At 45.2% G+C, this 24,695-nt stretch overlaps 1 protein-coding gene across 7 annotated transcripts; it reads left to right on the top strand.

Annotated features, from left to right (window-relative positions):
* Nucleotides 1-3,005: 3,005 nt before the first annotated feature.
* Nucleotides 3,006-24,300, top strand: LOC122647444 (protein LEO1 homolog). Of its 7 annotated transcripts, none has more exons than XM_043840835.1 (12): nucleotides 3,006-3,175; nucleotides 11,462-11,793; nucleotides 13,089-13,224; nucleotides 13,339-13,524; nucleotides 15,640-15,816; nucleotides 19,074-19,205; nucleotides 20,792-20,971; nucleotides 21,229-21,360; nucleotides 21,647-21,751; nucleotides 21,853-22,095; nucleotides 23,172-23,335; nucleotides 24,008-24,300. In XM_043840835.1, the coding sequence occupies exons 1-11, from the start codon at nucleotides 3,053-3,055 to the stop codon at nucleotides 23,304-23,306; spliced, it is 1,881 nt and encodes a 626-aa protein (XP_043696770.1). In that variant the 5' UTR covers nucleotides 3,006-3,052; the 3' UTR covers nucleotides 23,307-23,335; nucleotides 24,008-24,300. The 7 variants fall into 7 exon arrangements, with proteins under 7 accessions (XP_043696770.1, XP_043696771.1, XP_043696772.1 ...); XM_043840836.1 differs by having other exon boundaries at nucleotides 13,089-13,233; nucleotides 21,853-22,083; XM_043840837.1 differs by having other exon boundaries at nucleotides 3,007-3,175; nucleotides 13,092-13,233; nucleotides 21,862-22,095.
* The last annotated feature ends 395 nt before the right edge of the window (nucleotides 24,301-24,695 follow it).

Genomic DNA, 24,695 nt, shown 5'->3' with positions numbered 1-24,695 from the left:
AGGCATTTGTTAGGAATAAAAAATAAATAAAATTAGAGGATATCAAATTGTCAATGCAAAGAGTTCAGATCCCTATTCATAGATTAGATTAGAAATATCTAAAATATACATAGAGAATATATACAAGTTGGAACTACATTCTTCATAGTTCTTAAGATCTCTTTAAAGTGGGTGCAAGTCTGGCTTGTGAAAACCTTGAACACTTATTAATAAATGCTAAATTTGAGTTCTATTACCCCAAGGGAGGAACTAATACAAATACTTGTCACTGAAATACAATTCCCTACAGAAATTTAGCCAATCATTACCCAAAACACTTAACTATGACTAATGTAACATTGTCACTTCTTAATGAACTTGCTTGCAACAATTGGCCCTACTAGGTTGCAATAGGGTTGGGTTGGGCCGGGCCTTTTAAAACCCTAGTCCAACCCTGAGTTCCCTTAGTTGGGGCCAGGCTCGATCCAACCCTGACTCAGGGCCAGAAAAATCCAATCTTGACCTGGGTCGGGCCAAGCTAACCTTGATTGGCCTTGACCGTGGGGAGAAAAGAGATTTATGGGCTGGCCAGGCTGGGAAGAAGAAGAAGAAAAAAAAATAAAAATAAAGAAATAAAGAAAGAAAGAAAGAAGAAGTAGAAAAAAAAAAAAAAGAAGAAAGAAGAGGAAGAACAAAAGAAGAAGAAGAGCATTAAGAAGAAAGAACAAGAAGAAAAAGACAAGTCGGGTCGGGCTCAACCCGAGGCCTCAACCCTGACCCGGCCCGGCCCTGACTCAGGGCCAAGAATTTCCAACCTTGACTCGCCCTGAGGGCCAAGGTATCTCAACCTAGGCCCTATTCAAGCTCAGGGAGAGCCAGGGCCATCAGGGCCAAACTTACACCCCTGGCCCCTACATCTCCCTTCCCTCTCCTCATGGTCAAGGTCAATCAGGATCAGCCTGGCCTGGCCCTAAGGGCGGGTTTGGGTTTGAATTTTCTGACCCTGAGTCAGGGTCAGGCCAGGCCTGGGCTCGACTAAAGGGACTCAGGGTTGGGCTAGGGTTTTGAAAAGCTCGGCCCAACCCGAACCTATTGCAGTCCCAGTAAAAATAGATTTGATGTCCCACAAAATGGTGAAAATTTCCCAAGGCCACTAGTATGTATTTTGAACAAGCCAATGAACAAAATCCTCACAGTTAGTCCAGAAGTCAATGCGAACTCAATTCAAAGCTCCTATTCTTTGTCATCGTTGGAGCACTCCCTGGCTTCAGCCTCTTGTGCTGTCCTTGTATAACCATAGTTCGCACAAGCAAAAATAAACTTATTTTGATAGATTACAACATAGGCTTAGCCAGCTTCGCCTGATTCTTTAATGAATCTACCATCACAAATGATAGTAATAGACTTAGGGTGTGCAAGCCCAAGGTAATCAGACGTAGCGATATATAAAAATGGATCAATGGATGAACTAGTAAAGGAGGGGAAAGAAAAACGATCTAGGTCTAAAATCCAACAATTAATATTGTGCAAGATGAGAGCTAGATTAGATGGACAATGATAGAAAAAACAACGATTCCAACCATAACAAAGAAAATAGCAGGTGATAGAAAACATGGAAAGAAAAAACCTCTTATCAGAGACAATGGATGAATATGAGAATAACAAATTATTCAACAAGTCGAAAAAGACAGAAAGCTTAAAAGTAGTCTGCTCGTAATCTTAAAAGCCCTGCAGCCCAAATTCTTTTGGAAAAGGAGTATGACAGAAACAAATGCCATTCAGTTTCTCTTCCCAAACCATAAAAGATGCAAAAATTAATCATTCTTCATAAAATGACTAAGAATACCCCTAGTTGCTAGCTCCCCATACAAAAGTTTCCACGATAAAACCTTAAATTTGGGATGAACTTTGAGCTTCCAAAGTAGGGTTGAGAGAGCATTCCCATTCTGCTGAGTGTGAGGCATAGAGAATGTATCATTGACTAATATCAGGAACATAAGGTTCTAGCAACTAATTTGGTCGTTAGAATACCATTTCTTGCAGATGGACAAAAGAAAAAATCAGTGTGAGGAGATATAACTAAAGGAATTTTAATATATTAAAGATGACAAACTCTACGAAATTGTGAAAAAACCAAAGAAAAGTTCCAACAACGATTGATCATCGATTGATCATCAATTCTTCTACCAAAAAAATAAAAATAAAAATATCAATTCAGATACAAAATTAAAAGCAAGATTCGGGTTCTGTTAAACTGGCTTGGTCACAAGGGGAGCGAAGAGTCATACTATATTGAAATTAAAGTACATGTACCCACTTTCCAACAAAACATTCATTGTAAGTGAGGGTATAATATGAGATATGCTATTCCATATTCAAGACCCTTTTTCTTTGGTACAAACTTCTGATTTAATAAACTAGACCGTTAGAAATATTTTGCTTTGAGGAATCTACTCCATGGACTATCTAGACTAGTTGAAGTCTCCACCAAAGTCTCAACAAAAGGAATTCATTAAGAATTGAACCTGGCCGAAAACCTAAGCCTCCCAAATTCTTTGGCTTACACATTGTACACCAAGAGATTAAAATTGTTTGTGCCAGCTCGTACATTTTTGCGTTTTGAATTAAAAATTTCTACAGTGCGAGCATCGGACGGTGCACTGCAGTGTGGTATTGAGAGCCAATGGTGCGAGTTCGATGCAAGACAGTTTTTTTTTTTTTTTTTTTTCTTGAGTTTGGCACCGTTGGATGTTGCATCTTGCACGTGTCGCACTCTCAGCGCTGCACTATAGTGCATTGCCAGATTAGAACCCTGCATAGGATTTTTTCCGGTTTCAGGGGATTGATTGTATGAGACCAGTCTCACGTGACATCGGGCAAACTTAAGGTGCTTTGTTGGGTCCCGTAGCAGCAGATCTATATATTTGCTTTGTTTTTACCGTTCCTTCTGTCTCGTTTTGTGCCCTTTTCCCCATCCTCTGAATTAGAGTCGTTCAAGGTTTTTCGAAGCTGAATTCACCACCTCCTTCAGAGTTCAGACAGGGTTAGAGTCACAGCGAGAAGAGGGGGAGAGATGGGTGAGGAGAAGAGGCATCAGATGATGCAGAATCTTTTTGGTGATCAATCCGAAGAGGAAGAGGAGGAAGAGGAGGTCGATTCCGAGCATGAATCGAACCGACGACCCGATTATCTATCCGTAACATCTCTCTCTAGTCCTACTCTCTGTCTGTTTTATCTTTCACGCCATATCTGAAATTTTTGAGCTTTTTGATTGATCGTTCTTATGATCAAGCTACAGTCCTTGTTGCTTTCCGCATCTCATATGGAATTTCTACGATAAAATGTAATGGGTCTCTTGGTGAACAATTCGGTATGTCGACTATTTGAATAGTCAGTCTCGGATTTTTTTGAAGAAGTGAATATATATATAGATGGGAAGTTCGTTATTATTTCTAGGAAGAATAGGAGATGTTTTTGGGGAAATTGTATGTTCGCCTTATAGATTATAGATTTATGTTCGTGTTAGTTTGATTGCTGGTATAACTGACATCCTTGGAATTAATATTCCTTTTACTCTGTAGTTGTTTCAGGCTGGTGGGCATTGGGATTTTGATGAATAGGGTATGATTACTCTTCTCAATGGATTTGAAGATTATGAAAGAACTTTATTATGTGTCCAATTGAAGGTGGTTCTTCTTTTGGATGGCTTTGGTCTGTGGAGGCTTGAATTTCTTTTGATGGTAGTAGACATATGGTGGCCAATTTTAAGATTTATATTGGTGCAACTGGGTATAAATGAGAAGGTATGTTGAGGTCGTGAGTACTGGGTTGCAAGACTGGCAAGGTTATAGTGAGATTGACCTTTAGCTAAACTAAGAGTAGCATAATTGGTGATAGGATTAGGAAAAATCCATCGAGATGGTTTGGTCATGTGAAAGTAAGACAAACGAATGCACCATTAGGAATTGTATGTGCCAAATTTTAGGTATTCATGGAACCCACCACAAGTAGTTGAGATAAGAATTAGTTGATTGTAGTTCTAGTATAAGCAGTCTAAGAAAAAAGTCACTCAAAGTCAATGGCTTATTTCCTTCTAGCATCACTTTATCAAGGTCATGGGCTTTGCAATGTGAAAATCATACAGACTTTATAAGAGTTGATATTCCAAAACACCCAAATAAAGCAGAGAGGAAGGCACTACTGGAACCATAAAATGATGCAAATTTTGGATGTGCCTGGATGCTTGAGGGAGCTAGCATTGAGGTTTGATTTGGTTTTCTTCTCATTTGAAAGAAGGAAAATACTTGTCAAATTTCTCAATACAGATTGGAGCTTGTGCTGTTGAACTCTATTCTTAAGTTGTCTTGTGTTAGTTATGGTGGAGGTACTAGAGAACTGCTTTGAAACTCCTACAGTTGCACTCTTTGCAAAAACCCTCTTGAAGGCTGTTTCGAATTTTCTGTATGCTATACATTATTATCTGTCAATTTCTGTCTTGAAATGTACCATGTCAATTTCAGTTCTCATTAAGAGGGTTTTTGAATGTTTCTCTGAATCTTGGTCTCGAGCTAATATTCTTGATTGATTATCAATCAAATTCTTTCTTTTTTAATTGCAACCAGAATCCAATGTTTCCTGATTTTATCTCTAATTCTTACTCATTCTTGCATTTCTTTGTTGATATCTGCAGTTCAAATAACATCGTAGTTACTTGATTTTCTCCTTATTTTCTATTTCAACCTATGTTTCAGTTCCATATCCTTATATCTCATTACCTTTCTCTCTCTGATAAAAAATTATTATCTTAGCATCTTCATTTCCTATTCATCAACCATTTTTGCCTGCCTTTGCTATGCTAGATCCATTACTCTCAGGGTTATGAGGTTTTCTGAAAAACTGTCTGCATTGTTGACATCAAGGGAGGTTCAGTCTGCAAACAATTTTTTTATATCCTTCTCTTCTTTTTGAGAAGATAGGTGTATTTCCCTCTCCCTCCCCCCCCCCCCCCCCCAATTTTAAAAAAACTGCATTTTTGCAATAATACTGTATCAATGGTTGCTTGCCAAGGTCAATTTTCCCCGAAATATGGTAACTCAATGACTTAAAATATCCTCTAACACTTGTTTTTTAGAGATAATTCTGTACACACTTACCATTAAAGTAATTAGCTGAGGCTTGTTTGATTCATATCACGAATTTTTAATTAGGGTAATGCCAATAATTTGATTTACTTTTGAATCTCCTATTTCCTTGAGCACTTTCATAACTTCATCCTCTTCATGTTGTGGTGGATTGTCCATTTTTTCTTGGCTTGGCCCCATTTTCATTTCATGTGGGTTTGATTAGTTAAATAAAGTTTTTGTGTGATACCACCATTGTAGAGAGATTTAAAATTAGGGAAAGGCTTGGATGATTTATTCACCCCAAGCACATCTTTATTTATAAGAGTAATAAAAGAATAAAATTATGTACATGAGCAATGTGGGACTAAACCACTTAATAAAATAACAAAGAAAAGAGGTCCGGAATACCCCACCGTATTCGGCCATATATCTAACACTCCCCTCGTGTTGGAGCATATATATCATGCATGCCCAACTTGACTAAGATAGGATGAAACAGACTTGCTACTCGGTCCCTTAGTGAACACATCAACCGGTTGATCAAGAGACTTCACAAAAGGAACACAAATGAGGCCGGCCTCAAGTTTCTCCTCATGAAATGTCGGTCAACCTCCACGGGGGGGGGGGGGGGGGTCGTTGGGGGGGGGGGGGGGGGGGGGGGGGGGGGGGGGGGGGGGGGGGGGGGGGGGGGGGGGGGGGGGGGGGGGGGGGGGAGGGGGGGGGGGGGGGGGGGGGGGGGGGGGGGGGGGGGGGGGGGGGGGGGGGGGGGGGGGGGGGGGGGGGGGGGGGGGGGGGGGGGGGGGGGGGGGGGGGGGGGGGGGGGGGGGGGGGGGGGGGGGGGGGGGGGGGGGGGGGGGGGGGGGGGGGGGGGGGGGGGGGGGGGGGGGGGGGGGGGGGGGGGGGGGGGGGGGGGGGGGGGGGGGGGGGGGGGGGGGGGGGGGGGGGGGGGGGGGGGGGGGGGGAGGGGGGGGGGGGGGGGGGGGGGGGGGGGGGGGGGGGGGGGGGGGGGAGGGGGGGGGGGGGGGGGGGGGGGGGGGGGGGGGGGGGGGGGGGGGGGGGGGGGGGGGGGGGGGGGGGGGGGGGGGGGGGGGGGGGGGGGGGGGGGGGGGGGGGGGGGGGGGGGGGGGGGGGGGGGGGGGGGGGGGGGGGGGGGGGGGGGGGGGGGGGGGGGGGGGGGGGGGGGGGGGGGGGGGGGGGGGGAGAACGGGGGGGGGGGGGAACTCAGAAAATATTTGAGGACCAAGATCGACCCAACTCACGGGCAGAGGAGTCTTGATACCTCTACGGAAGCAAAACATAGACTATGATGAAAGACCTGTCAGATAAACAAAGGGATCGATACTGCTAACCTGAATCTGCCTGGAAATGCCAACCTGCCTAGGTCTAAGGCACGCTCTTGCCTGGCGATCGAGCCTGTGGAAGTCCATAACCTCCCCTCAGCTCCCCTGGGAAGGCATTCTTTACATCTACGTAAGATCCCACCCAGATTCAGACGAAATAGCACCTGGCAGGTTGAAGCCCTGTGCAAAGGTCTCGATAGTCAACCCATAAGTTTGAGAACCCCTTGCAACCTGACGGCCTTATGATCCACGAACCATCACCTTCTGTTACCAAAACCCTCTACATCCAACTGGTTCTTTCCCTGAGGAAGAGTCACAAGCTCCCATGTATTATTTTATGTAGGCTCTCATTTCTTCCAACATTGCCTTCCACTTTCCATCTGAGTGCTTCCCGCCAAGTTTTAGGAATCAAAAGAAGAAAGAGAAGATACAAAAGCACGAAAAGATGGAGAAAAGAGAACTATAAGAAACAACACGAGATAGGGAGAAAGTACAAGTCCTAGACTTGCGTGGCAATAGGTAGGTCGAAGAAGAGGGATTACCGGGAGATGGAGGATCCGGATCGGAGCGCAGATGGTATTGTAAAGTGGATTGCCACCGCCCTCGTGGTTCCCGCCTTGTAGGTGAGTATGTTGGAATTGTCAATTCTCTTGATTCACCATAGTTCTCTGGGTGGAGCCTCCCGAATAGAACATTAACAACACTATTTTCTATGGTCTCCCCTTAAAGGTTCCCATTAGGTGAGGGAGGAACAGTGGAGGAGGTTGGACATCATCCAAAGGAGGTGGGCATCGCCAAGGAGCGGCGGTGGGGCCATCAAAGGAGGCGGACAGCAACCGGAGGAACCTCTAGGGAGGATTCAAAGGGCACATCTTCACAGAACTCCCCCTCAAGAGGGGAAGAATAATAAGAAAGGGCCATGGAAAACAACATCCATACTCACCAAGGACGACGGAAGGAGGATGGAACACTTAAACCTTTCGGGTTGGAGAATAACCCAAGAAAATCAACGAGCCCACGAGGCCAAGCTCCTGGAGATCCGGTACCCTAGCAAACACACCCCCTACTTGGGAGGACAATAAAGGAGGAATGGCCCAAGAAAATATCGAGGGGGGGAATAGAACCCGAGAAGGGAGCCTATAAGAGATAGGCGGCGGGAGAACCGCAGCCCCTATGAGAAGAACATTCCTCAACATCAAAGCCCGGGCCATTTCCAACAAATGGGTTTTTTGCCCACACCATTCGCAGGGTATCACCACTAGTTTGGTGAATAAGCCAGATCAGCCAAATATTTTTGAAATTGGGATTCAAGAATCGGTTCCATTATCACTTCCAAATTTGGAGAGTAGCCGAACCGAGTTTGAATCATCATGAAAGCGAAAACATGAGAAAACCTGATTGGACAATCAATAAAAGAGACAAACCCGGAGATGACCGAAATAGAGGGCTTGCGACTAGGGCCCCACATTGTACCAAATTAAAACAAGAAGAACCTTTATTTGAAATAGGATAGTGAACGGTCTGGCCGAACACAAGCCTCACAAAAAGTCACCTTAGATGTAGACCAAATAGAAAAAATGAGCAAAAATCCTAAAGGGGGGACCAACCGAGAGGCCGCGTAAAGTTCGGAAGAGACCAAGGAGGTCGATGCGTGAGAAGGCAAGGGGTGGAAGAAGCGACCGCATCAAGAAGGACAAGCCACCATGCACCACCCAATCCATCGCTTCCCGTCGATCCCAAACCCAATGAGATGGAAAAAGACTTGAGAAGATCACGAGAACACAAAGGAAAGAAGGTTAGTAGAAAATAGGAATATGAAAAGAAGATAAGGGAAGAGAGGAAGGCGTGATGAGCCTTTTCGAAGAAAGGGACCCCCCTTTACCTTTCTTCCTGGGAGAAATAAGTGAGGAACCGGTCATAGATCGGCCCGAACATGATCCAAGGATGGGAAGCCACAGAGCACAAGACCTACAAATGGAAACCCGACGGGCAAAGGGAACTCAAGGAGGAGGAATGCGAGAGGATGTAGAGGGGCCTGGAAGTCCCGAGTCGAGAGGGCGAGATCATCCCGGGTAGACCTAGAGGGGGGGCCCGATGGGCCTGGCGTCTTTATCTTGTCTTGCAGCCCGTTTGCTTCAAAATCAGCCGGTTTCCCATGAAGTCGCTTCTCTGGTGATAGGGTTTTGCTGCCACAAACAACGTCCCCGTGTAGAATCACCAAGAAAGAGGCCACTAGGGCGAAGGGTCTGGCAGCTTGAGGGATCTATCGAGGCGGGGACATGGCAGCCCTACTGCCCCGTGAAACCATGCTAAGATGTTGAGGTGGGAAAAGGCTTATGGCCCACACTTGAACACGATGGACATCCGACATTCAAGCCACCAAAAATCATAGACCGATCTTGTCCACATGCTTTATAGGAAGCAATATCAAAGAATCGTAGACGGGTGGAAGTCGAAAAGGGTCTAATGCCGCCACAGTTTGAGAGTAGCATAGTACTAACCGAAAGTTCACCTGGTGGATGGAGGACCTTCCTCAGTTCATAACCTGGCATCATTGCCAAGCGCCCGTAGGTTTCCTGCAAGCAGCCCAAACGGCACTGTGTCTAGAAGAAGAAAGTATGCGCAATCGAGTCATTGAACCATTAAGTAGGACATGAGAACACCATTATTAGCAAGCCACCGCCCCGGGGGGGAGGGTTAACTAGTGCCATTAAGGGGGGGGGGGGGGGGGGGGGGGGGGGGGGGGGGGGGGGGGGGGGGGGGGGGGGGGGGGGGGGGGGGGGGGGGGGGGGGGGGGGGTATGGTGGGGGGGGGGGGGGGGGGGGGGGGGGGGGGGGGGGGGGGGGGGGGGGGGGGGGGGGGGGGGGGGGGGGGGGGGGGGGGGGGGGGGGGGGGGGGGGGGGGGGGGGGGGGGGGGGGGGGGGGGGGGGGGGGGGGGGGGGGGGGGGGGGGGGGGGGGGGGGGGGGGGGGGGGGGGGGGGGGGGGGGGGGGGGGGGGGGGGGGGGGGGGGGGGGGGGGGGGGGGGGGGGGGGGGGGGGGGGGGGGGGGGGGGGGGGGGGGGGGGGGGGGGGGGGGGGGGGGGAAGGGGGGGGGGGGGGGGGGGGGGGGGGGGGGGGGGGGGGGGGGGGGGGGGGGGGGGGGGGGGGGGGGGGGGGGGGGGGGGGGGGGGGGGGGGGGGGGGGGGGGGGGGGGGGGGGGGGGGGGGGGGGGGGGGGGGGGGGGGGGGGGGGGGGGGGGGGGGGGGGGGGGGGGGGGGGGGGGGGGGGGGGGGGGGGGGGGGGGGGGGGGGGGGGGGGGGGGGGGGGGGGGGGGGGGGGGGGGGGGGGGGGGGGGGGGGGGGGGGGGGGGGGGGGGGGGGGGGGGGGGGGGGGGGGGGGGGGGGGGGGGGGGGGGGGGGGGGGGGGGGGGGGGGGGGGGTTAGGAACGGCGGGGGGGGGGGGGGGGGGGGGGGGGGGGGGGGGGGGGGGGGGGGGGGGGGGGGGGGGGGGGGGGGGGGGGGGGGGGGGGGGGGGGGGGGGGGGGGGGGGGGGGGGGGGGGGGGGGGGGAGCCCGTTTTTTTTTTTTTTTCTTGGGGGGGGGGGGGGGGGGGGGGGGGGGGGGGGGGGGGGGGGGGGGGGGGGGGGGGGGGGGGGGGGGGGGGGGGGGGGGGGGGGGGGGGGGGGGGGGGGGGGGGGGGGGGGGGGGGGGGGGGGGGGGGGGGGGGGGGGGGGGGGGGGGGGGGGGGGGGGGGGGGGGGGGGGGGGGGGGGGGGGGGGGGGGGGGGGGGGGGGGGGGGGGGGGGGGGGGGGGGGGGGGGGGGGGGGGGGGGGGGGGGGGGGGGGGGGGGGGGGGGGGGGGGGGGGGGGGGGGGGGGGGGGGGGGGGGGGGGGGGGGGGGGGGGGGGGGGGGGGGGGGGGGGGGGGGGGGGGGGGGGGGGGGGGGGGGGGGGGGGGGGGGGGGGGGGGGGGGGGGGGGGGGGGGGGGGGGGGGGGGGGGGGGGGGGGGGGGGGGGGGGGGGGGGGGGGGGGGGGGGGGGGGGGGGGGGGGGGGGGGGGGGGGGGGGGGGGGGGGGGGGGGGGGGGGGGGGGGGGGGGGGGGGGGGGGGGGGGGGGGGGGGGGGGGGGGGGGGGGGGGGGGGGGGGGGGGGGGGGGGGGGGGGGGGGGGGGGGGGGGGGGGGGGGGGGGGGGGGGGGGGGGGGGGGGGGGGGGGGGGGGGGGGGGGGGGGGGGGGGGGGGGGGGGGGGGGGGGGGGGGGGGGGGGGGGGGGGGGGGGGGGGGGGGGGGGGGGGGGGGGGGGGGGGGGGGGGGGGGGGGGGGGGGGGGGGGGGGGGGGGGGGGGGGGGGGGGGGGGGGGGGGGGGGGGGGGGGGGGGGGGGGGGGGGGGGGGGGGGGGGGAGGGGGGGGGGGGGGGGGGGGGGGGAAGGAGGGGGGGGGGGGGGGGGGGATTTAGGGAGGGGGGGGAGAAGTTAATGGAGAAGGGGAAGAAAGGAGAAAAAGGGGGGGGGGGGGGAAGGGGGGAAGAAAAAAATAAAAAAAAAAAAAAAAAAAAGAGCCCCCCTCCTCCACCATTTTTCTTCTTTTGATTACTAGGTCTAGACTGTTCATAACTTGAAAGCTATTAATTGGTCAACAGACTATCCAGACCGATCCTAGGTCAAAACTGTTGGATCATATCCCTTTTCTTAATTGTGTCAAAATTTAGCTTCTTTTTGTTCTACTTATTGTCATTGTCAACCATTAACTTATGTATCTTAACGTAATCCATAGTTCACTGTAGGGATTGATTTTTCTTGCTCCTTCCCCCACCTCCCCACCCCAGGGTTTTGATTTCTCTCTGGATTTATTTTAGTATCCTCATCTTTCCAATTGCAGAGAATTCTCTCCCCTTCCCCCCCCCCCCCCCCCAAAAAAAAAGAAGTGTCAATGCAAGATACTTGTGGACTGTGGTCTAATGTTGCATCTGTTTCTGTTATCTTTATCTGTTTATGAAGCTGTTACTTAAAACTTCCAATATTTTTTGGTGATGATTATTTATCCAGGATGAAGGAGAGGGTGGAGGAGAGCTTGAAGGCGAAGGTGAAGTTGAGGGGCAAGGGGAGGCAGAAGTGGAGAGTGATGTGGAACTGCATGATGTAGAACCTGATCCTGGGGAGAGTGAGGGTGAGAGGGCTCAAAGTTCTCCAGAAAGAGATGTCAGTGATCAAAGGGCAGAGAGTGAAGGAAAAGAAGCTGACAGTGATGAACAAGAAGAGTATGGCCAGAGAGTAGTAACTAGCCGGAGAAGGGAAGTTATTGATAGTGAATCAGAGAGATCTGAAAACCAGTATGTGGATAACGAAGATGAGGAGGTTGATCAGGCTAGAAGACCAAGGTATTCTCTCTCTCTCTCTCTCTCTCTCCCCTTTCTCTTATTTCCATTGTCCCTCTAGTACTGGTTGTTTTAGTTGTGGAAACCAAGGGCATCGAGCTTACGAATGTCCTAAATGTTGATCAGAAGCTAAAGTCCACCTAGCTGAAGCAGGTGAAGAAGGGAATGATGTGGAAGAAGAAGATCCCATAAGTTTTTGGACTTTCTGGATCATTTCATCTTCATAGATGCTATAGGCGCTTATGTGTTTTAGCACATTGTTGATCCCAGCCGCCCACTCCCTCCCCCACAATGTGTGATTGCATGTTGCGGATTTTTTTTGGATGAATAAAAAAAAGTCATTACCAAAGGAAAGAAAAGGTGGGGGGGGGGGGGGAGAGGGAACATATAAGCACGATACAATTACGAAGCCCTGCCAAATAAAGCAGGGACTTGCATGTTGCGGATATTATAAGAATTCCAACACGCTGATACTTTTTGGGCAGTGGATAAGGTTGAATAGACATGAGATTTTGGTAGCAGTTCAATTAAGGGTTTGTATACTTGAACATTCAGGCTATACCCAATACTCTATATCATTTTCGGTTTTCTAACATCCTTTGATTTTCCCACTATATGGTGAAAAACTTCTCTTGGCAGCTGAGTTTTCTTGCTTTTCCTAGATTCAATAGACAAGCAGTTTTTATTTTTTTTAGAAGACTAGTTATTCAATCAAATGAAAGGCTGCCAAAGCAGGATATATACAAATGGAGTCATAAACTCAAAGAGTAGTGCCCAAGCAATTAAGATAAACATTACAGCCATAATGCAGTGCCCAAACAGGCAAGAGAAACATTACAGCCATAAGGATCCCCTTACCAAAAAAAATGGCTGCCCAAATAAATCTCAAAATCAGCCCTGCATGATAAGGGCTCACAAGGACTTCCTTTCTAGTCATCCCCACTCTTGTAAGAGCATCAGTTAGGGTATTAGCAGACGTATGGTGCCAATGGAACAAGATGTTCTTGTAGTGGCATATGCTTGTTTTCTATTTTCCACCGCCTATTCTTAGATTCCACATATCTATCCATCCTGTTGGTTGCTTCTTGTCCCAAAGTAACTGGTGTGGCACTGTGAGTGCACTTGATGTGCATCTTGTACTGTTCTTGGAGCTACTCGTCACTCTTACATTTCTCTTTACATGAAGGGCCAAGGGTGGATGTTTTGATTTACTGAGATTGCTCATCTATATCTACTAAAATGGTGACAAAACATTTACTTATTAATTAACGAGTACATGTGACTTTGCTTTTCTGCAGTAGGTCACCTAGTGAGGAAAAAGGAGAGACACACATTTCACAATCAGCGGCTGAGATCCGTGATGTCTTTGGTGATTCTGATGAGGAAGAACCAGCAGAATATGCAATCCAAAATAACCTCGAGCCAGAGTCACCGATGAGTGTGGTATGAGAAACTACCTTTATTTTTTTTAAAATTGAAATTCTTCATTGTGTGTTGTCCAGAATTACATCGATCTGTTTCCATAACCTAAATGTGTTCCTCTATTAGAGATCACCTGTCGAAGAGGAAGGAAGCTATGACAAGAATTTGAGGCCAGAAGATGTAGTGCCAGATGAAGATGCCCAGTATGAATCAGAAGAGGATAACATTGAGCAGAAAACTAAAGAAAAACCAGTTGGTCCCCCACTGGAGCTAGAGATCCCCCTGCGACCACCCCCTGGTCAGCCGGATAAGGTTTATCTAATTCTTCTTCTTGCCATTAGGATGGGATTTTTATTTTTTCTCAATACATTTCTAGCTATTTCGTGCATGAGTTGCAAAATGTACTGTAGTAACTAGTAGGCAAGATAATGGATTGCATAGACTGGGAAGAAGGATAATCTTGAAATAATTTTTAAGCTATAGTTGCTTATTAAAATATATCCGACAAGGTTTGAGAGTACAAAGTTAAGAGGGAAGGAAAAATGATTGAAATGCAGGAAGAAAGGCAATGAACCTTGGAAAATAGTAGAAGATAAAACATTTTGAGAAAATCTGTAAGTATGAGATTATTTACTTGAGAGCTGAGATGTACTTTGCATACTGCTAGTCATCCTTGTCATATAATCTACTTTTAGGTTTATTCTGACCACCTGAAAGAAGATTATGAAATATATCTTCGAGTGAGAGTTTCATAACAAACATGTTACTCTCCTCTTCTTCATTGTTCTTCTTGTTCTTCTTCTCTAAGCTTGATCAATACCAAACCAAGAAGGTCATCCTTGTGAAGTGCTCCAGACAAGGTACAAATGATTATCTTTATCCCCCCTCCGCATGCATCGCCTGCTTGGTGGATGGATAAACTTCAAACCACACTTCATCCACTACTGTTTTGCAAGTGGATCTGGCATCATTTTCTATTTTATGCCTTCTCCACCCCCCCTCCAAAAAAAAGGTATTTTTTAATTTGATTCATCGGTTAGAATTATGCAAGCCCATTAGATACCCTTGATCTGAGTGAAATGAATTTTTTTTATAGGTGGGCCCTAAGAAGAGTTGAACTCATGACCTCTTAATTGTATGTTTTGGTCCTTGCCAACTAAGCTACCCCCTGGGGGTTGAATGAAGTGATGTTGTTATGCCTTCTTTGGCAAAAAAGGTGCAATTACAATAATCTGCACCCGACCACTTAGGATGGTGTTATGTCTCTATGATTTGTGGACAACTGCTGATACAATAATCATAGACCAATCTCTCAAATGGAATCTATGGATAAGCCATATAAAATGTCTAGACAACTCCATCTTGGTTTGATAAATGTTATCATATCAGCTTCAGTTGTCTATTAGACATTCTAGTTGAAACTTGGGGATTGGGGGATTTTTTTGACATGCTTTGGGAAATACATGCGCGGGTACTGGTTCTACTTGTGGTGATGATGAGCTTTTCTTTCACATTGGCCAAACTTCTACTCTTAATTCCAGAATTTGATGACTGTAGGGGACTGTTAAAAAATCATAGATTAATTTGAAGCGGTTAAACAGCCCTTGAGGATTATCACATGTGATCAGAGAAATAAGTGTTGTTGCATCCTTGATGTTCCCTTGTTCCTTCCATAGGGTTCCTCAGTTGACGAACTCTATTGCGGACGATTGCCTAAGCAAGGGCAAACTTCTGTAAAAGAGCGATGAAATGTTGTATTGGAATTTTCCCTATTAAATATTGTTGTAAGTTTTTGTTTTAGTAGCTGTTGTTTGGATGGCCCACCTTGGTTTTGTACTTGTTCCTGTGATGCAGGACTAACATAGAACCTGCAACTATGAAGCCACTAATAATGATCAACCCGTGATTATAGTAGATCTGCATGCAATCCACCCCTGGGCTTGAAATTTTGACACAATATATTAGATCCCTCCGAATTATCAACCTGTTAAATTCATTGTGGATGGAGCACAATAGGGTCGTTAAATAGCAAAATGTTGATGTAGCTAGATTTTAGATTTAGAAAACTATAATTCATTTAATGACAAGAATCCAACAGAAAAAAGTGGCAGAATACATTAAATAGCGTACTCTTGAATGGCAAGGGTCCAAACAGGCATTTACTATTTTTTGATTTATTGATATATGAAAGTGAAGTGATTCTTATTCCTATTTGGATATTTGAACGTACTTATTTCATATATCGGGTCTTCCATTTCTTTTTATTTTTAAAAAAAATCTTGTTACTCTGTGCTAGGGATCTTTGGAAAACTTATTTATTGCTGCTCTAATGTAACTTGTGCTAACACTTGATCGATACTCAACAAGCATCCCTAGATCATGACTTTGATTGAAAATTTAATATTGAATCTATATTCTAAATTGCAGATGAACATGATCAAAGTTTCTAACATAATGGGCGTTGAACCAAAGCCATTTGATCCTAAGACATACGTGGAAGAAGATATGTTTGAGACAGATGAATCTGGGTCTAAGAAACGTATCCGCTTGGAAAACAATATTGTTCGCTGGAGGAGTGTACGCAATCCAGATGGAACAACTTCTGTAAGTGGAGACTTTTAGTATTAAATGCTATGCAGTATATGATATGTGCATATAAAAATCGATTAATTATTTATAAACCTAAACCTGTGCATTGAACTGTATAATACTGATTAATTTAGGGCTCATACAGTTCAGCCCGGTTAAACTTTGAAGTACATATTCTTATCCTGCAAATAAGTCACTTTGTCTTGGAACTATGTGTTGTTCAACTGCCTGGTTCAATGGATGGTTCAGATGGTTCTTTGACTTCTTCAGCAGTTCTCGACTAACAAGTCTTTCAGATGGTTAGGCCAAAGTCCAAGTTAGCATGAGGATTCTAACAACCTGAACTTCTTCATTTTCCATTATGATAATCTTTTTTAATAGGGAGTCTGACCTTGATCAACATGAAGAGAATTGCATACACAAGGCAGGGCTGAGGGCTCTTAATGTAGAAGCTAGTTCAACTAAGAACCAACCCTACAGTAGGATCGATGTACTGTCTAGCAGTGGAGATCTTCAGCAAAACACCATAGAAAACTGATCCACATACGCTATTTTGAGGGGTCTTCAATCAGCAATGGATTGGAACTCAATAGGGCTTCTTGTATTAACTGGTTACAGAATTCCAGCACTGTAGTTAGGCCTTAGATTGCAGTAGACTTCAGAATACAGATCTCCCACAGAATCGATTGGAAAATAAAAAAACATTAGAAAAAGATAAAATAAGGTAGGATAGAATTGGATTGAGTCTCGCACTGTCTCCCGGGCCTCTCACCCATAGGTATCTCACAACCATCTGAGTCTCGCAGAATAAAAGAAAAGGCTCAAGCCAATATTTCATTAATCAAATTCGTGTACAAGGTTGTAGCCCCTTACATACTTATATAGAAGACTCAAAAACAGACTGAAAACACTAAAAGGGGAAGGCCTAACCCAATCCTTAACTAATAAGGTAACAAAAGCTGACTAGGAAACTAAAATAATGAAAGAAACTGATTCAAAACAGGACTCTAACTAAATTAATGTAGAAAATCCTGTTTTCCTACTTTCTACTCATAAAAAAAATGGCCGATAACAAAGTAAACGAATGGGATCAAAAGCCCAACACCTACATAACCCAACCCAAAGCTTATTTTCAATAAAATAAGCCCTTTAGGTGACTTATCTGCATCAGCTCTGACACAAAATAATGGCTCTGCCTCTTTCTCCAATTCTATAATGTTGGCCTAATCCCCAACTCCTTAATGGAACAGGCTTAGGCCCATTACCTATTATAAAAATATTCCAAAAGTGCCATTCTTATTACTGGAACAGGCTTAGGCCCATTACCTATTATAAAAATATTCCAAAAGTGCCATTCTCAGTACATAGTATTTTCATTTACATGCCATCATCTCCTTAAACTATGTTGCCATCTTCTCCTTCTCATTTTTTACCGCTGTTCTCTCTCTTCTCCACCATCTTCAGCTCGGGCAAAGAATCCTTCCCTTTTGACACTAATCGCCAGCAATGGATAATGTTCGATGATAAATGGTGCTCTTAGCCCTTAAGTTTGTGTATTTGAAAAAAATAAAGGAACTTCCCTTAATTTGTGTATTTGAAAAAACAAAGGAACTCCTAGAGTTGTATTAGCATTTTCCTTGCTTCACCCCTTATCCTCGCTGCACGATGGATGATTAATAAATATTTTCTTTTGGTTAAATTCCTGAAAAGCAAATAATTGGTTCCATACTCAGAGATCAAAGAAAGAGGGGTAGATGTGGGGCTCAAACCTGAAAATACATGAAAAGCAAACACCAAATACCTTTATGATCTCAAACTAGTTCCGATGGAGGTGGGAAAAATGTTTCCCTTGGAAATTGGGGATGATGGAAAGCAAATCGGATATACAGACCCAGACTGATCCCTTGATACCTTTTCTCGATCTTATACCAAATTATTATTATTATTTTTTTCTGGATCTTGCTTTGATATTGAAAGAAGACCATTTCACTATGAATTGGTCCATACTCGTCAAGGCGTCATCTTGGCGTCCAGGCGCCTTTTTGCTTGAAGGGTGCCTTGGTCGCTTAGGCGCCTTGTTGGTGTCACCTTGATTTTTTCCCCTCTTCCAACTTCTAGGGTCGCCTAGACTATGGGGCATTCACAGGGATGCTTGTTACCAAATGTACTTGGCCCAGACTGTAAGTAGTGCCTAATCGCAACAAAAAAGAAAAAGTTCCTACCTACTTGGAAAGATAATGGTGGCTGACCGGCAGCAACAAGCAGAGGACAATATCAAGTTTTCATTGAAGGACAAAGAGAGAGTCTGCCAAAGGATTCAGAACAATATGCTCATTTGTGAACATGAAGACTTCCGTGCATGTGTGTGTGTGAGAGAGAGAGAGAGCATGATGGTCATTTCGGTTTGGCATTGCAATTTTCTTTGCATAGGTTAAGGTCATCCCCCCCTTTTAATATTTATCCCATAATTTATGATGTATGATGGTTAAACCTCTTTACATTGATTATCTTACGAGTTAATGTTTGGACATGAAACCATCACTTGGAGAAATTAATGTTTAAAATCACAAGTATTTTGATTCCAATAATGGCTGAAATCCAATAATTTTCATTGATTTTGGTCAAAATTTATTGGAGTAAGTTCAAGTTTAAATTGATTAGAGTAATTTAAAGTTTACATACAGTAGGCCATCTTAACTAATGGTCATGGTGGAAAGAAATTTGATTCATTATGTGAAGGTAACAGTTCTGACTAATAGCTCTAGAGTATTTCCTTCATAACCTTTTTGTAAATAATACATTTGCAAAAAAAAATAAAAAATAAACTGTTACTTTCTACTGTACTTTCTATACAAACTTAAAGAAATAGCCATAGAGTAAGGACTACCAGTTGGAAGAAAAAGTACTTCTATCAATTCAAATAAACTGTTTAGTCACTCAAGCCCAAAGTATCAAGTACTGCCCAATATCAGCATCTAACTGCAACGTTATTAAGTCACATTGTCTATGAATAACATCAGTTTTTAGATTAACAAGTGTATTGCTTACTGGGTTCTAGGCTCATAGTTCTGGAACTACCTGTCACCTATTCTAATATCTCTGGTCCCTATCATGATATCCATTTGGATTTTCCTGCTCCAATTGATTACTTAAATTTAAATTATTGATATTGGTAATAATCCTTCAGTATAGACAAACATAAACTTTATGCTCAATTATGACATTATTTGTTTATTTTTGAATGAGTGTTTCATAACAGTTCCTTTATGCAGTATGAGAGCAATGCACGCTTTGTAAGGTGGTCAGATGGCAGTTTGCAGTTGTTAATTGGCAATGAAGTTCTGGATATATCAGTGCAAGATGCGCAGCACGATCAAGCTCATCTTTTCCTTCGACATGGAAAGGTTGCTTCAGATCTCTTGATCATTATGCTCTGAGAAATTTTATGCCTCTTACCATGTCCAAAAATCTGTTGAGGTTTTCCCATCCATGATTGCCTTTGAGGCTAAGGTCCAAATCTTCGTCTTATGGATTTGAGGAAGCTTTGATCTAAATTGCCTCTTTTGAAAAGCCAAAATTTGCTAAAAATGTTTTTGTTTTTGAATTTTAGTTCCTTGTTAAGTTTCTTGTAATTTCCCTCCTACTGATTGGGTGTTTCAAGCTGGGCATAGGTGATGTATATCCTCCAGCTTGAGGGGGAGTGTTAAATTTCTTGTAATTTCTGTCCTACCGAAAGGGGTGTTGTATACTCCTTTCGGTTGGGGTATTATGGGGTTTCTTTCTTTCTGTTTTATTTAAGAGTAGTATGCTCCTATGTTATACTAACATGAGGTAATCTTGTTTTTATATTGTTTTGACCTGATAAATGAAGATGCTTGCTCATGGTAGGACTATCAAGCCTAGCTTGAGTTTCTGTTTTTCTCTCTCCATCGATTTCCTCTACTTCTCCACTTTCTCTTCTCTTCTCTCTTTTCCTTCTTCCTTCTATTGATTGTTTGATGATGTAATACTGCTACACTTTTATTTTAAATTGTTGGGGGTCTTGTTTGTATTGCTTATAGCTTCAGTACATTCAAATGTGACATTCACCAGAAGTATTGGGGATGATGCTTCCTATGTATCATAGTTTGACATGTAGCCCAGAATTGTATAAATCTGGACAAAGCAGTCATTAAGTTTATCTTGGATGTGATGTAGTTAAAGTTACACATAGTGGATGTTGTCTTTAGGAAATTGTGATTAGCATTGAGACCGTTTGTTTGGACCTCTGATCATCTATCAAACAAAATTTTTATTTTTATGTTGGATAGTGATGTTTCATGTTTCAATTTAAAGGCATACAAAATCCTTTCATTTTGCACAACTAGGTGGGCTGCATAGGAAGCTATTCCTTTTTGGACCATGCGAAGATCCTTTTTTCGTTATTGTATTGGCCTGTGCAAATTATATTTGTGTCTTAGGCAGTATGTCATGATTCAATCTCATGTTGCTAGGTATTTACAGAGTTTTGGACTCTTGAGTCCAAGATGTCTGGCTTGTGATTTGGCCTTATCTCGCTATTGTCGACTAAGAGACTTGCCTAAACTATTCCAATTACCTTGACAGCATGATGGAGGTTACCATTGGAATTGGAATCCACCTCATTCTTAGTCTTGGTTCCTTGATAGAGTCTACCTCCATTCCATAGCTATTATCTACTCTATCCCCTTATGGTCAAGGAGATCTCTAAGAGTTTGGAGGAACACTGCCTTGGATGTGGGTAATCTCCTAGGCTATAATTAAGAGGCTCAAAGTTTAAGAGCATCTTAGAAAAATAGGAAACACTCTCATTCCCTATTTGAGTTGCACTTTGATTTGAGTTTCATGTGGTAGCAACGATATGCCCATATGAAAATGTTTTTTCAGAAACTCTTCATCAGGATTGTGGGTATTTATTGCTGGGAATATTGATTTGAAACCTATGATTGATTTTCTTGTGTTAACAATGTAGGGAATCCTGCAATCACAAGGGAGGCTTTCAAGGAAGATGAGGTTTATGCCATCATCCTTGTTGTCAAATTCTCATCGGTTATTAACTGCTCTTGTTGACTCACGACACAAAAAGGTCTACAAGGTTAAGAACTGTGTCACGGACATTGATCCAGAAAGGGAGAAGGAGGAGAAAGAAAAGGTTAGCATGGACTCTTGGTTGTTAGATCTTCTACAACCTGCTGTTGACTTGGAACTTGGGTCAACTGATTTGTTTTGGTTTGGGCATCCAAGTTTTGGCTTTGAGCTCCTAATATTATAAATTGTCTGGTATTGGGGTTAAATAATGTTGTGATAGAACTGACATTTCATATCAGCTCTATGTTTTGAGATTACAAATAAGTCCTAGGGATATATGGGTCATTGCAGATTCTGCAAATTTTATGGTTTCTTTTACAGGCTGTAGGTCAAACAATTAGAGCTAATGAACTTCTCCATCGCAAGAGGGAAAAGGTGAGCAGGAAATATACACAAACGGTAGAAAGGGGACGTCAACTTTCACCTGGGTTCTTAGAGGAAGCACTTGATGAGGTCTGCCACGTCTCTCTGTCTCTCATTTATACTTGCATTGGCAGTAGTGCTTTATATTTCAGTTAGTCTTATCAATGTCATTATATTTTCTCCTTGATGAAATTTTGACAGTTGAAGACATTATGCTCAAATTAAATTTTTTTTGATAATTTGATCTGCCCAAGTTTTTTGAGCCTCCTGCTTTGTTTTCAGGGCTTTAGATAATGTATAGGTTCAATACTGTATCGGAAGGTGTTCTTCCAACTATCACACTAATAGTCCAGCTTGCTTTTTTTTTCTTGCTCAGGATGAGGATGATCATGAACCTCGTCGCTCAGCTGCTCGCCATCGCTTTGAGGAAGACCTGGAAGTTGAAGCACAAGCTGAGAAGCGCATTATGAATGCGAAACGGGTACTTCCTGTGGACTCTTGCAACATATCATCCACTACTTTGCAACCCCCCCCCTCCCCTTTGAATTATATTTGGAAATTTTAAATCCATGCTTGGCTTAGCAGTCACAGGTTCACAAAGACATCCCTCGGAAATCATCCTTCCAATCAATTCGATCCTCTCGGCGTCCTGTTGATTTCTCTGACAGTGAGAGAGAGGAGTCTGAGTATGAAAGTGATGAGGATGAAGGTGAGAAGTCTCCTCCACATAAGAGGGAAGAGGAGCCAGAGCATGAAGATGAAGAAGAGGAAGAACAGGATGAAGAGGACACAGGTGCAAATGAAGAATCAGAGGAGGAAGCTGAGGTCTGCATCTCGTTGTTCTCTTATCTTTTTTTTGTGTGTGTGTGAATAACTATTACCCTTGACATTTTGCTTATGCGTACATGCACTGTTCAAGGTGGAGTGCGATGCTCAGTTTGGTATTTCCAACCAAGGATGCCTAAAACATTTAATTGACCCAATTCGGACACTATGCATGTCTGTTTAACTCGGTGGTTCTTAATTAAAAAAAAAGGAAGAAAAGATAAAAACTAGAGGGTGTCTCGGTAGAAGGCATCTTCGTTTGGTAGTTGACCTACTCTTTGATTGTAACTGTTTATGAAATGCTTATTCTGTATACTTGCTGACTTCTGCATTGTAGATTCCTTATCACAGCCAGACCTATACCTTGGTGCATGGCTGGTGCTCTCCTTTCTGTTTATTCATGGTGTTCAAGTTTGGGTGCACATTGCAGTGCTGGTTGGGTGGGTTCTGCCAATCCTAGAGAGTGAACTGTCATCAGTAATCCAGTTCAAAATAGGGCCACACATGGTCGCTAAATCTAAACTGACCTAGATTTGTTTGGTTGGGGCTGGGTTTGATCTTAACTTCAAAGTTAGAGGATGTAAGCGGACTTGCACTCATGTCTTTGGACAGTATATCAATACTCTTTACCACCAAACTGACCATTCTCTCTACTGCTTTGCTTGTCAAGTGACCTGGCAAACAGCTAAGTTACAGAGGAGTCTTCCATTTGGCAAAATTGGTTAACGGAAGGACTCCACTTGTTGCTGTCAATTGATAACTCAGTATTGTGCTAAAACTAAGTCCTATTTTCTGGAACTCTTGTTAGTAGAATTTTACAAACTTCAGCATCTGGCATTAGGTTGTTATCTGATGGACAGACTGGGTTGGCCACATCATTTTTTTACTTCGCTTGGACTATTATTTTGTCTTGTGCCCTTCCCCATCCCCTGCAAAACACCCACATTCATTAACCCAGCACCCAGGGAGCCGGGTCAGCTTGTCCCTGTGCAAACATGTCAAGTTCTGAGTTGCTTTCCAAAACTGATCTTTGTTTTGGTGTGTGTATAATATCAGTTTACTGGTCTCTGTTGCAGGAACCAAGGCAAAGGAGTAGGGAATCTGGGGGTGGCCTCAAGCGCAAGGAGATTGAATCGGATGTAGAGTCTCCTCCTAGAAAGGCGACGACCCATCGCCGAATGGCAGTTGTTTTTGATAGCGATGAGGAATGAAAACTACTGTCAGATGATAAATAACAGCAGTGAGTAATTTCAATTTTAATATAGTGATAGAAACGAAAATCAGCAGGACTCTTCTCTTTTTTCACAACTCACAAGCATCAACATGGATAAAATCACCTTAGGATAAAAGCTGACATATGATGCCCAAACTTCTATGTGCACTTTGTTATGAGGATTAAGTTCTTCATTCAAAGCTACTCCTCTCAAATTTTTTCTGGACATAGGCTAGCTTTTTTGTGATCAGTCAAGAATCATAGTAAAGTGTAAAAGGAGAAGAGCCCCTTTATGATATTAATTGTTTTTTGTTTTTTTTTTTTTTTTTTGGGGGGTGCATGGGTTTTCACTTCTCAGCTTTGTTTATTGGAAAATAGAGAGAGAGAGAGAGAGAGAGAGAGAGAGAGAGAGAGAGAGAGGGGGGGGGAATTTAGGGATTGTTATAGTGAAAAAGGGTATGTATGACAGTCAATGGGCTGATGTGGATAAGCACACTAGTCTATTGTTATTCCAGAGGATCATTATTTGATGTACGAAATGGATAATCTCAACAATGAAGTTTAACATCCTTCTGTACCTACTTGAGGCATATTTGTGGGGGCAGAGCCCAAATTGGCCTATAAAAAAAATTGTCTATTGTGTTGACCTAAACCAGAAGTGATAGGTGATTAATGCAATTGAATTTCTTTTTTTTGCAGGAGATGACATGAAAGATGAAACCATACAATTCTTTTTGGTGTTGGAATCTTCTTCACCCCGTCATTGTTGTCATTTTCAGATCCATAGATAGATGAATTAATCTCTTATGTTATATATTGATTTACTCAACATGTACACTCTTTAGTAGATATATACTGGAAAATTGATCTCCCCAGTTTCAATGGTAAGAACAAAATTCCATATATGTCCTCGTTTCCCATGCCTGCTTATGCATTGAAATTGAAAGGACAAGTAGAAGAAATAATGATGCTGGAAAGCTGGTTTGATACTAGAAGAACTCATTATTTTGTTTAATGGTGTAGTCCCGCCAAATTTCTGTTTCTTCGGTTGCAATGTCTCAACTTTCCTAACGAACAGTGGACAATGCTATTGAGAAATTAGGTGATCTATGGAATCGAACCTGATATTAAATATATCCTATGTGGCAGCTCTGATGGGGTTCATTTGTGGACAGGTTGACCCCAATTTCCTTAAGATATCAAGTTTCAGTTCTATACGAGTTTATAGATGGCAAAGGTTATTTTTTGAAAAAAACATTGAAATAACTGAGATAGTTGGAAATAAAGGGAATGGGAAGAAATTACCAGCCTTTCGCTCCTATATGTATTTGTTGTAGGCATTGCCTTCACTGCGGAAGTGTTGACCTACCTTCCACTTTAGAAGTGA

Source organism: Telopea speciosissima, unplaced genomic scaffold (genome assembly GCF_018873765.1).
Source record: "Telopea speciosissima isolate NSW1024214 ecotype Mountain lineage unplaced genomic scaffold, Tspe_v1 Tspe_v1.0050, whole genome shotgun sequence".
Taxonomy (NCBI): Eukaryota; Viridiplantae; Streptophyta; class Magnoliopsida; order Proteales; family Proteaceae; genus Telopea; species Telopea speciosissima.
Note: the sequence above shows the minus strand (reverse complement) of the source record. Positions and strands in the feature narration are given on the sequence as shown.